Genomic DNA, 13,149 nt, shown 5'->3' on the forward strand with positions numbered 1-13,149 from the left:
TCTATTGTATTTGTGTATCGTATATTTTGTTGTTTCCGGTCAGCTTTTGCTGAGTGTATGGTATAGAAAAGTTGAAAAATAAATAAATACAAGGGTACATGAGTCAGATTACCTGGGTGGTGGCACAGCTGGCACATTGCCAGCGCAGGGCCATGCAAGGCAGATTGTAGGCACAGGGACGATTGCCAATGCCAGAATGTAGCTGGGAGATGATCAGGGTAAGTGCATGACTGGGAGATCACAGTATTCTCCGAAAACAGGTGGGTTTGCATGTGTATGAATGCCATCTAATAGTCACCTGTGTGTGTGTGTGTGTGTGTGCGTGCGCTGGGAGGGCAGGAGTATTTGTTCATGAGAAGATGTGTGTTTGTGTATATTACGTAGCAGGGGATGTTTCTACATATCAGTGGCAATGTTCTGTGTGCACATGTCTTCCTGTTGAAGCGGGTGGACTTTGGAAGTATGATACATGTTTGTACTCGTTTTAAGTCTCATTCCTGTACTGGTTGCTGTCACCCCTTGCCCCCCAGTCCATGTACTTACTGGTTCCTGCCACTCCCTCGCAGTGCCTGTACTGCATTTTTCTCTCCCCACCTTCAGGCCCTGTACTTGTCTCTCCCTCCAAGTCCTTGTACTGATTTCTGCCTACCTCACAATCTGTACTGGTTCCTCTTCCTTCTACTGACCCTCTACCAGTTCCTGTCCCTCCCCTATAGTCCTTGTACTGGTTCCTGGCCTGCCTCACAAGCCCTACTCTGGTTCTGGTCTCTTCTGCTCCCCTGCACTCCCTGTACTATGTTCTTGTTCCTCTCCCTACAGTTACCTGTACTGGATCCTGCCTATGCCCACAATGCCTGTTCTGGCTTTTACCTCTCCCCTCCCCACCAGTCCCTGTAGTTGTCTTTCCCCCCAGGTCCTTGTACTGATTTTTGCCTACCTCACAATCTGTACTGGTCCCTGTCCCTCCCCCACAGTCCCTGTACTGGCTCCTGGCTTACCTCGCAATGCCTGTACTTATTCTTGTCTCTCCCCCTCCCCTGTAGTGGTTCTTGTCCTGTCCCCCAATTCCTGTACTGTTTCCTCTGTCTACCCTGCTGAGCCTGTACTGGTTTCCATCCCTCCCTTGCAGTCCCTGTACTGGTTCTTCACACCCCTCACAGTCCCTATACTGGTTCCTCTTCCTTCCCTACTGTCCCCGTACTGGTTCTTGTCCCTCCTGTGCTGTCCCTGAACTGTCCGGTTCCCAGCCCTCTCCCAAAGTCTCTGTAGTAATTCCTTTTCCTTACCCCATAGTCCCTGTATTCCTTTCCCTTCACCACATTCCCTGTACTAATTCCTTTTCCTCTTTTACATTCCCTATACTGGCTCCTTTTCCTTTCCTGCTATCCCTGTTAGCTCCACAGTCTATATATACTCTCCTTCTCTCTTCCTTGCCTTGTCAACGTTTACTCACTTCTGTACACTTCTTTGTAGGTGGTCCACACTCCAGCTTTGATGCCTCATGGCAATTGTTTCCAGCTGTGTTTTGCCGGCTTGGCTTTGCGGTTCTGATGGGTGAGTATCGGCACTGACACTGCTGCATATGTGACCTTTCATAAGTCACCATGTCATTTCTCTCTTTCCTACTATACCCAAGTCACTGCCACTTTCGTTCCTATAGCCCTCCATCCCACTGACTTAAAGTGGATACTGTAGTGTCCTAGCATTAAAACTACCAAAATATTATTATTTTATGGAATGTGTTGTTTAATTGTATGATATAACTATGTTTTAAAACGCTCAGAGTCTCGTCGGAGAAGAGTGGCGTATAGTGAATAGGGAAGGGAGGCAGCTTGTCCATCTATACCTCTGGAACAGGCAGAGGAGCCGGATATGGATCTGCCAGACATGCACAAGACCCCAGTGAAAGTAGCAGGGAGATTAGCCCGAATGGGGGTTGCAGCATCCCATCTGTGGAATCAGTTAGAAATTGAGAGATCCTACATTCCAAGAGGTTCTCCTCAGACAAATGGAATACACATAAAGGAAGGAGAAATACTGGGAAACTGTTTCTAATGTTTGGGCAATAGTCACTTCAGCTCCAGTGATCATCAGATAGTGTGCTTTAATATGTAGCCTTGTTTTCCCAGCAGTATACGTGTCTAGATCTTTAAGAGTGACCCATATGCTTTAAGATGAACAGCACTAGCCTTTTTTAATAGCTTCTGTCTGGACTGACTCCATCCGATTTATATCTTTTTGAAGGTGTAGTCTCCAGAAATGCACACAGTATTCCAAATGAGGTTTCACCAGGTACTTATACAGAGGCAATATCACCTCTCCTTTCCTGATGGCTATTCATCTCCATATGCACTCAAGCATCCTTCTAGCTTTTGCTGTTTCTTTATTTACCTGTATGGACATTTTAGGATCATCAGATATGATCACTCCCAGATCCTGCTCTTGTTTTGTGGACAGAAGAACTTCATCTCCTACACTGTACATCCCTTTGGGTTTTTACAACCCAAATGCATGACCTTGCTTTTTTTTTAGCATTAAATCTTAGCTGCCAAACTCTAGACCATTCCTCAAGTTTTACTAGATCCCTCCTCATGGTTTCCATACCGTTCAGGCTCTCTACCCTGTTGCAGGTTATAGTATCATCCACCAAAAGGCAAACCTTACACAATAGCCATACCGCAATATTGCTTACAAAAATGTTCAATAGAACTGAACCAAAGACAGGTCTCTGTGGCACACCACTAGTGTGCTCTTTCCTCAGACTGAGCTCCATTTATCACATCCAATTGTTGCTTCCAACTCAATCAGTTTCTAACCCAATCAGTCCCTTTAGAGCCCATACCTAGGATGCTCAGTTTGATACAGTTCCACATCAGTCTCTTATAAACAAAGGCCTTGCTAAAATCCAAGTACACTGCATCTAGCACTCTCTTGTAAGTTAACTCTACAATCACCAGTCAAATTGATGTTATTTGTCTGGCAATCCCATATTGCCTCCGATTCTGTCATTCATTGGATTCCAGAAACTGTACTACTCTCTTTTTTAGCAGAGATTCCTCTAATTTACTGACCATAGAGGTCAGATTATTTGGCCCATAGTTTCCAGTCTTCTCCTTACTTCCATTTTTGTGACGAGGAACCACATCTGCCTGTACCCAGTCCTTTCAAACCACATCTGACAAAGAAGCCAGATAACAGAGCTGCCAGAACTTCCTTAAGTTCCCATAATAACATTGGATGTATCCCATCTGGCCCCATGCCTTTATCTACTTTCAGGAACGAATTTTAAACATGTTGCTCATGCTAAAAAGTCCATATACATGAGTATGTGGGCCACATGTGAGCAGTGTGTATTTTAAAAGCCAGAAGTTACCGAGCGTATGCAAAAAAGATGCACAAGTAACCAAAACAGGGGCAGAGAAAGAGCAGAGTTGGGGGCAATGTAGGGGCGTTCCAGGGTGGGGGCCAACTGTTATGCGTGTGACTATATTTTAAAACCAGAGGCCACAACACTTGGTGGCTCGTTAACCGCATAACTTTACAGCTGCTCCTGATGAGGAGATCTCATGTTTTCGGGCTTGCATGACAGAGTGAAGGGTTTGGGTCAACTGTGGAATGTGCAGGATTAAGAACCAGAGGGATCTGGATGACCTCGAGATTGACTGGCAAACTGGTGGACTAACTGGAAAAAAAACTGGGAATGTCCCTCGGGCGAGCGTGTTTTAAAATCCATATACATACGCTCTTTAAAGCCGGCAAAGTCCTATGGATAATATGCAAAGTAGGTTTGCTCAAGTAACCTCTTAAAGTTAGGAGCATACTTATGTGTAGCAGGTGCAATTTAAATCATACACACGCAAGTGCGTGCATAATTTAAAATTCAAGTGGGTTGTTTTTTTTATTTATTTAGATTTTTTTTTAGCTCCACTCACGTGCTGCTATTCACATATATGGGCACATGCACGCTTGGTTTAAAATTCACCTGTTAATTTGCTAACTCCTTGTGAACACAGTCTTATGAAAATTGATTTGGGTCTAACTCACTTCCTTTCCTATTTGTGGTCCTGCTCCAAGCCTTTCCTCATGAAATGAAACAATTACGCTTTCTCCTTGTCAGACTCTACAAATTCCTCACCTTCACCTCTGACTCTTACAATTCTACTTTTGCTCTGCTATCTATCAATAACATATTGAATGTTAAAAAAAAAAAAAAAATCTTTTCCTTTGTTCCATACAATTATTATGATCTACGCTAAGGATATATTGCATCTGATGACCTCAAGGTGGCCAGGTAGGTGGATAAGGTGTTGGAAAAAGCCAGAAGAATGCTTGAGTGCATAGGAAGAAGAATGGTCAGTAGTAAAAAGGAGGTGATATTGACCCCTGTATAAGTTCCTGGAGAGATCTCATTTGGAATACTATGTATAGTCATGGAGACCACACCTTCAAAAGAATATAAACAGAATGGAGATGGTCCAGATAATGGCCACTAAAATAATCATTGATTACTGTTGTAAAGTATATGGGAACAGACTGAAAGATCTAAGCATGTGTACCCTAGATGAAAGGCGAGATAGGGGAGATATAATAGAAACATTTAAATAATTCAGAGGATCAATGCACAGGAAGTGGGTCTCTTTCAACTAAAAGGAAACTCTGGAATTGAGGGATTATGGGATGAGGGTGAAAAGGGTAGACCAAAGAGTAATCTAAGGAAGTAATTCTTTACATAAAAGATGATTGATGCATGGAACAGCCACCCCATGGGACAAGTGCAGGGGATCTATGAGGGGAGTGGTAGGGATTGCAGGGCTGAGCAGTTGTGTGGATGGGCAGACTAGATAAGCTGTTTATAGTCTTTTTTTCTACCTTCATGTTTCTTTGTTTCTGCCAGCAATAGAAGCTTGTCTGCTTGTAAGGTATCTCTCCTTACCCAAGTCAGTTTATGCTGTCTTCTTTGATTCTCCACCATCCTAGGTAGATGATACAGGTTTTTGTGCTTTATCAGTCCTCTCCCCTTCTCATGTTATACCACCAGACTTTGTAATGATAACTTGATATTAAAAGGGGTTTAACCAGCTAAGTCCAAGACTTAACTATACAAACCTTGAGTTTTGAATGTCTTGCTCTGCTGAAGGGATAAGTTTTAGCCTGATAAGTTATCATCTGGCTAGAATTTACCAGGATAAAAGCAGTGCGGGTGCTTTCCTGGGGAGAAGAACTACTCAGCTAAGGGCTCAATGTTCAGTTCTTATCCGGCTAAGAAGGTTAGCCTGATAAACTTATCCAGCTAAATTAGCTGGGATATTCAGAAGCACGGCTGCACTGCTGAATATAACTTTAAGAATATCCAGCTAATTTTAGATCAGCTCAATAGCAGGTCTAACTCATAAGAACATAAGAAATTGCCATGCTGGGTCAGACCAAGGGTCCATCAAGCCCAGCATCCTGTTTCCAACAGAGGCCAAACCAGGCCACAATAACCTGGCAATTACCCAAACACTAAGAAGATCCCATGCCACTGATGCAATAGTAAATTTGATTAATAGCCGTTAATGGACTTCTCCTCCATGAACTTATCCAAACCTTTTTTGAACTCAGCTACACTAACTGCACTAACCACATCCTCTGGCAACAAATTCCAGAGCTTTATTGTGCCTTGAGTGAAAAAGAATTTTCTCCGATTAGTCTTAAATGTGGTACTTGCTAACTTCATGGAGTGCCCCCTAGTCCTTATCTGGCTAATTTAGCTGGATAAGTATGAATATCGCCAATTATCCAGCTAAGTTAGCCAGATAAGTAGCTCTTACCCGTTACATCTTCATCCCACCCATCACTTAACCGGACAAATACTTAGCCAGATATGTGCTTATCATATTAGGTGGCAGCCACTGAACACGGTTGAATATTTAAAGGTCGTCGCTTAGCCAGATAAGTCCCTTTTTTATCCGGCTATAAGTGATACTAAATATCGCCCTCTTAATTTAGATCATGGTGGAGGCCGGTCTAAAATAAGCCAGTAAACTTGCCCAGTTAATTTTAACAACGTGTATTCAGAAACTACCTAATCTGAAACAAAGATTAGTAAAAAAAAAAAAAAAAACAAGCGTCTAACAGAAACTGAGAAAAAACAGAGCATATATCTCTGCAGTGAAGCACCCTGCAAGCTATGCCAGCACATATCCCAGGAGCCCACAGTTACACCCATGAAAAAACATTCAACATAAGGGGATCCTACTTATGCATCTCCTCTAATGTAGTAAATATTATTGTAACCCCCACCCTGGTGTGCATGTCTGGCATGGGTGGGGCCATAAACGTATTTATAGTCTCTTTGGGGCAGGGACCCTGACTAGCTCTTCTTAATTTCCTTTTCTCCCAAGGTGTGGATCCTTTTGACTGGGGGAAGAAAGGGTTACTTTCAGTGCAGGGTGACTGCCTTCCTCCCTTGAATTCCCTAGGCGATGTGAATTTTTATACACTGTGTGCCCAAAGAAGACACAGGGACCTCTGGATTAGTGTCCAAAAGAATAGCTTTACTGCAGACAATAATGGATTGATGGCACAATAGATATGAATGACAGCACACAGTCTTTTTGGCTTTTTGTTACAAATCTGTGGCGTAGATTCATCATTTTGCAATAAATATAGCAAAAATAGCACCTGCGATTTAAAAAAAAAAAAAAAATGAACATGGTTAGGCTAATTTTCCTGGTACCGCATCGCATAGCTATTTTTTCACAACTCGAATTAAATTTATCACAGCTGAGACTCAGTAGAGGCTCACCAAAAGTTAACTTTTTATAACTCTGTAAGAGAGGCCACTAGTAACTCAGGGTGAGGTTTGTGGGATGGGTTCTAGGGGGCAATTTTACATGCACAGTCATTCTTATGAACAGCACAGTTACCATCAGTGAAGATTTAATGTGATTTGGAGGGATGAAAGGTGAAAGTAGCTTTGTACCATGTTCTCTTTACCTAGCTTGTTGCAATTTCTGCACTCTTCTTTCACCCCTCCAAATCACATTAAATCTTCACTGATGGTAACTGTGCTATTCGTACGTATGACTATGCATGTAAAACTGCCCCCTAAAACCTAATTCACCCCACAATCCTCACTCCAAGTTCATAATGCCCCCTCTTACAGTGGTATAAAAAGTTCAAAAATCAGTGGGCCTCCACAGAGGCTCTCTCTCTCTCTCTCCTTCTCCTCCCCTCACTCTCCCTTCTCCCCCCAAAACAGGATTTATTGCAAATCCTGTTTTGACCGTAATGCACAGTTATCGCAGGCATAATGCTCAGGAAAAAGGTGTAGTTATTTCCGGCGTTAAATCCCGCGATATTGTGCGTTATGTTATCACATGCAGTGTTAACCAGCCCTCATTTTCATTTACTCTGCCCAAACTCCTCCCACTTGAATAAAATTTGTAATTTTATTTGAATTGTAAATCACATAATTCTTGTAATGCACTCCGTCATATTTCGGTTAATATACTATGTTAAATTTCCTTTCATTTTTCCTCTTGCTCCCAGTTTTACTCATCCCTGTTTTATTGTAACTGTAACTATTTTATGTTTAGCACCTATTATTTATCTTGTTCATTGTTCCTTTTTTTTTTCACTCCACTGTTTATTGTAAACCGGCATGATGTGATACCCTCATGAATGCCGGTATAGAAAAAACTAAAATAAATGAATAAATTAAATAAATAATTTGCATACGCATTTCGTGATGCGGTATTGCGGGCATTAGGGCCATAATGCCCACGATAGTGCCCTAACGCATTTTGATAAATGACCCTCTTTGTCCTTTATCTGTGCAAGAGTCTTTTAATCTGACTGGGGATCCTGCCATCCTCCTGGATTAGGCTAAGTGGTGGTCCCCATGGGCAGGGCAACCCTTTAGTGGATGGGAAAACCTGTCTGTGCACAAAGAGTGATTTGTCTCTCTTCAGGGGCTATAATGACTCCAGTTGGGTGTCCTCCAATTACAGATGAGTTCTTACTCAGTTACATGCCCTTTTTCCTTTTCTCTTGATGGAGATCCCTGATGGGAGGGATCCTGACTGGCACTGCGGATCTCACAGGTCCATGGATGGGTAGAAAGAGGGGAAGAAAACCACTTCCTTCCAGGTCTTCAAAAATTAACTTCTTCTGGTCCCCCAAAGGAAATAACACTGGAGATCCCTTGCCAACAGGTCACCACCACTTCAGATACGGTCTTCCCTATCCCTGGGTGTCCCGGAAAGTCTCAGGTGCCCAGCAAGTCTCCTACCAAGCAAAAGTCCCAAAAGGCCAAATTAGTCCCCGGACAACCACTGTGCATCTCTGAAGCAGAGCACAGCAGTGGATCCCTGACTTACTCTGAAAGATCTCGGATGGATTCCAAGGCCCCAGGCAGACCAAAAATGCAACTCGGAAAAATCTCCAACCTTCCTCTCAAACTGCCAACAAAGACTGTCCCCAGAGCCTTTTGCGGAGCTCCCCTATAAAACCACCTGCAGGGGATATCCATTACAGCACCCTAATTTGGAGGGGCTGCCAACGAATGGATCCTCCCCCCCCCCGCTCCCTACCTGCACTAACATGTATGGTCCCAGGGCTTACTGGTAACCCGGAGAGGTGCCCGGGTTACATTATTCAGTGTAGAAAATGTAAAGGCGCATGGCAAGACAGGCCAAACCTTAAAGCCAAGAGTCAGTTCAGAGACACAAGATCAAACACTACAAAGAAGACTAAAGTAACACCTCCCTCTGTGGGGGAGCATTTTTCAGAGCCAGATCACTGTCTCAATGACCTTATAATCAGGGTAATTAAAGGAACATGTTAAATAATCCAGGAATGTAAGACTTTTGAAATTAAAATGATCAGAAACTTTAGAACTGACAAGAAAGGACTCAGCAAAGACCTAGATTTTTTGTCACATTATGGGCCATAAAATTAGGCTGCCTATCCCCTTCTGATCCCCTATCAAATCCCCTTCACCCCCTTTCCTCCCTTCCCCTTAGCCCTATTATTGGAATGCCTTTTATGACTCACTTATATTTCCTGGTAATGTCATCTTTTGCTCATTCTATTCTGACCTAAGGAAGACAGTATTAGTTCTCAAAACCTAGTAAAAAATGTATTAAGTTAGCCCAATAAAAAGAAATTTCCCTGTCAATGTATTCTTACCTTGGATCTAAATATATATATATATTGATCCTGTTCATCTATGTAGTTACCTGGATACTCATCCCCCGGCTAATTCTGCTTAGTTTTATTAGTCCGAGGTTTGTAGAATCAAGTGATGCCTCTGTTTTTAAATTTTCTTCTGTGGTTTATTGCATATATTGTATACCGCTCCTTTTTTCTTCTTGAATCTCCCAGTTTCCTTAATATTGTATCAGATCTGGTTTGTATTATATACTGATTGTAATTTTTAATTTACCTTATAATTGTATTACTGGTAACCACTTCTGTATATTGCTACAAGTTATATGCTTGTTTATAATTTTGAAATTTCTATAAAAATAAAGTGAAAAAAAAAGATATCACCAGATATATATATAATGTATGGTGATATCTTTTTATAAGCAACAATTCACTTGAATCCCAGTTTTAACTAATATGAGTGCATTGGCCAAACATCAAACACAATAACCACAAGTGCCAATAGATATCACGGTATTAATAGAGTCGCAGGATATTAATGACCTGTCATAATAGGCTTCATCTTGTGCATAAATCTGCTAGATGAATAACCTTATATTTAATCATCGGTCAAAGTCCAATTTTTTTGATATTTTTTCTTATGCAATGTGCAAACCATGTGGTTTTTTTAAATCTGGTTTTTTTAAATCCAATTACTTAACTTAAAACTTCGCTGAAGCCAAGGACAATAAACATGCCCGACATGGAACCATGTTTCGAACTCCCGTTGTTCTTTCTCAAGGGCTCAGTTCAGCGTCTACGAGAACAATACATTCATGTCTCAAAAATGTTTAACTTCTGTTATAAAATTGAAAAGCAATCATTCAAAACTAGTGGGCAGTAATAATATATCAGAGTATTAGCATGGCTAGGCACTTACTGTAATTGTAGTCCGTCTTGATTTCAAATTCAAAGATTAGTGCAATGGCGTTTCCACGTGTGTTTCCTGAGTACTTACCGGATGTAGTGTCATTAATATATGCATCAATGACATGGGTAAGATTTTGTGACGTAAACGACCTCAGGTGAGTGTGTACCATTCAACCGCTAAATTCAAACCATTAGGGTGGACTGTATTTAATTTGAATATCCAAAACTGTTCTCTATAATTGAGCATTGCTTTACTGTTGCCACCTCTGGAATTTATTTCAACCAACTCGATAATTCGCCACTTAATATCTTGAAAAGTATGTTGATGTTGTACACAATGGGAGACAATAGGAGCTTGAAGTTTAAGAGTTGTCAGGCAACTACGATGTTCAATTAATCTTGTCTTAATAGTGCGTTTGGTTCTGCCTACGTATAATAATGATTTGGCTGAAGAAGAACTCTATATATGTTCTCTAGCAACCGTCATACATGGCCACAGTAAGCTAAGTGGCTTATATATGCAAGCTCGTATGGCTACTGGGCTTGAATAATCATAGGTTGCAGAGAATTTTGAAAGTGCTGACACTGGGTGCTAAACAACTACTGTGCGAGCACTTATCTGATTCCACATGTAGCAAATAGATGTGTATACTCCTGAAGGGCTGCTCCAATAGATGTGTATACTCCTGAAGGGCTGCTCCTGATGTGTATACTCCTGAAGGGCTGCTACATGTGGAATCAGATAAGTGCTCGCACAGTAGTTGTTTAGCACCCAGTGTCAGCACTTTCAAAATTCTCTGCAACCTATGATTATTCAAGCCCAGTAGCCATACGAGCTTGCATATATAAGCCACTTAGCTTACTGTGGCCATGTATGACGGTTGCTAGAGAACATATATAGAGTTCTTCTTCAGCCAAATCATCGTTTGTTCGTTTGTTGTGGATTTTTGGCTTCTACAAGAGTATTATATTTCTACGTATAATAATGAGCACGGACATTGTAATTCCGTATATATATCACATTGATGGAATTACAATCGGTCCGGGAATGAGCTTCATGAATATTGCCTTGTGGATCTTTCCAATCTGGACCTGTAATACTTTGACTGCAGAATGAACATTTTGCACATGTCCAGTGACCAACTGGATGAATATTTGCATTGTTAGGACTGGTACGTAAGTAAGAATGTGTTAGGAGATCCTTCAAATTTTTTCCTCGTTTATATGCAATAATCGGAGAAATCTTAAAGATAGAATGTATTTTCAAAATAGGCCAGTAAAATAAAATAAGTTGGGCAATTTTTGATGATAATACAGAAAAAGGTAATGTGCATACTTGTGCCGCTGTATTTGATGGTTTATTATCCAGCAGTAGCCATTCTCTTGTAGCATTATAAGCTCGTTTGTAGGCTCTTTTTATATATTTGTAAGGATATCCCCGCTGTAAAAAAATTTTTGTCATTGTTTTAGAATGTAGAATAAAATCCTTCTTATAAGTGCATATACGCCGTAGTTGAAGAAACTGGCTTATCGGAAGATTTTTACGAAGATGAAACGGATGAAAACTAGTAAAATGTAAATAAGTGTTTTTAGCGCATGGTTTTACATATAAATTGGAAATCAAATGTTGATCTTCCTTTTCAATAAGAATATCTAGAAATTCGATCTTCTGCACATCATAATGAAGGGTGAATTGTAAGTGATTATCTAAGGAATTTAACCAGTCCAGAAACCAGTCCGATGATTAACCAGTCCAGAAACCAGTCCGATGATTAACCAGTCCAGAAACCAGTCCGATGATTAAATATAAGGTTATTCATCTAGCAGATTTATGCACAAGATGAAGCCTATTATGACAGGTCATTAATATCCTGCGTCTCTATTAATACCGTGATATCTATTGATATCTTTTTATATACATATCTCTATTTTGTTCTTATTTGTTAACCTTTATTTCTGTGGATTATTCAAGGGACTGGCACGGACCTTGTCACCTTCAGGACTATGTGACTCAGTATTTGATGGCTCTGTTGACATGTATTGTTTGCATGCATGTCTGTATTCAACTTGTATCTCAGCAAGTGTGGCTGTACACAACTGGTATCTTCATGTCTGTGACTATGCACAGCAGCTATCTTTGCATTCTTAGCTATGTGTGACAAGTCTTTAGCATCTCTGGTTGTATGTGACATGTTTCTTGGTGCCTGTGTCGGCAACATGTATCTTGGCATCCATAGTTGTGTCTGACCAGTTTCATTGTGTACACCAGTCCCCTTAATGTGAATTTGTCTCCACAGTGAATTACAGAGGCTCTACGGGCTTTGGACAGGACAGCATTGAGTTGCTCCTTGGCAGAGTTGGGGAGCAAGACGTCCAGGATGTACAGGTTGGAATTCCTTCATGTTTCACTTCTTTCTCCTCCTATGCAAGGTCCCTAGAAGAACAGGCCCTGGCTTGTCTTGGGGTATTAAGCTGCTAAATGACCCAATCTCTGGAAAGATCCTAATACATTGTGGGATTTATAGTACTGCTACACATAGTCAAAAATAAGCCTAATCATAGGTACACCCCACTGGATTGCGTGTTAGGACCAATCAGCCAGAAAAGGGATCTTGGTCATTGTGGACAAAACATTGAAATCCCTCAGCTTAGTGTGTGGTGATGGTGAAAAAAGCATATATAATGTCGTTTGGAAACCACCGGAGTGTAACCTTCCCCTTGGGAAGGGGGTCGCAATTCCAGACACTGTTGAGCACTCATCCACTTATTACAATTCTGAGGACATTTGGATTCTGTGATGGGGACAGGATAAACCTGTAGGGCCCTAAAGGGAATCACTCTCTGTGTGCCAAACAAAAAGAGTTTACTCCTCAAATCAAAAGTTCAGTAGGTACATAAAAGTAGACAGTCCAGATTACAAAAACATGAAACAGTTCTTTGAATCTCAAGACTCACTTAAAAGCAGATGCAATTCTTTATATAACTGAAGTATTATTAAAAAAAACACTGTAATCTTGCACTATTCTCAGAAGGTATTTGACTCTTCAGCTCCAAAAGAATTCTAGAGAATCTTCCTCTTGTTCCCCA

At 41.1% G+C, this 13,149-nt stretch overlaps 1 protein-coding gene across 2 annotated transcripts in view; it reads left to right on the forward strand.

Annotated features, from left to right (window-relative positions):
• LOC115090489 (acylamino-acid-releasing enzyme-like) overlaps nt 1–13,149 on the forward strand; it is a 157,656-nt gene that overhangs the window by 121,024 nt on the left and 23,483 nt on the right. For both annotated transcript variants that reach the window (XR_003856405.1, XM_029599658.1), the window contains exons 17-18: nt 1,474–1,554; nt 12,360–12,448. Coding sequence is in view for 1 of the 2 variants with exons in the window: in XM_029599658.1 (XP_029455518.1) it covers nt 1,474–1,554; nt 12,360–12,448 (170 nt within the window). In the remaining variant the exon portion in view is untranslated. The remainder of the gene's footprint in view (nt 1–1,473; nt 1,555–12,359; nt 12,449–13,149) is intronic.

Source organism: Rhinatrema bivittatum, chromosome 4, assembly GCF_901001135.1.
Source record: "Rhinatrema bivittatum chromosome 4, aRhiBiv1.1, whole genome shotgun sequence".
Taxonomy (NCBI): Eukaryota; Metazoa; Chordata; class Amphibia; order Gymnophiona; family Rhinatrematidae; genus Rhinatrema; species Rhinatrema bivittatum.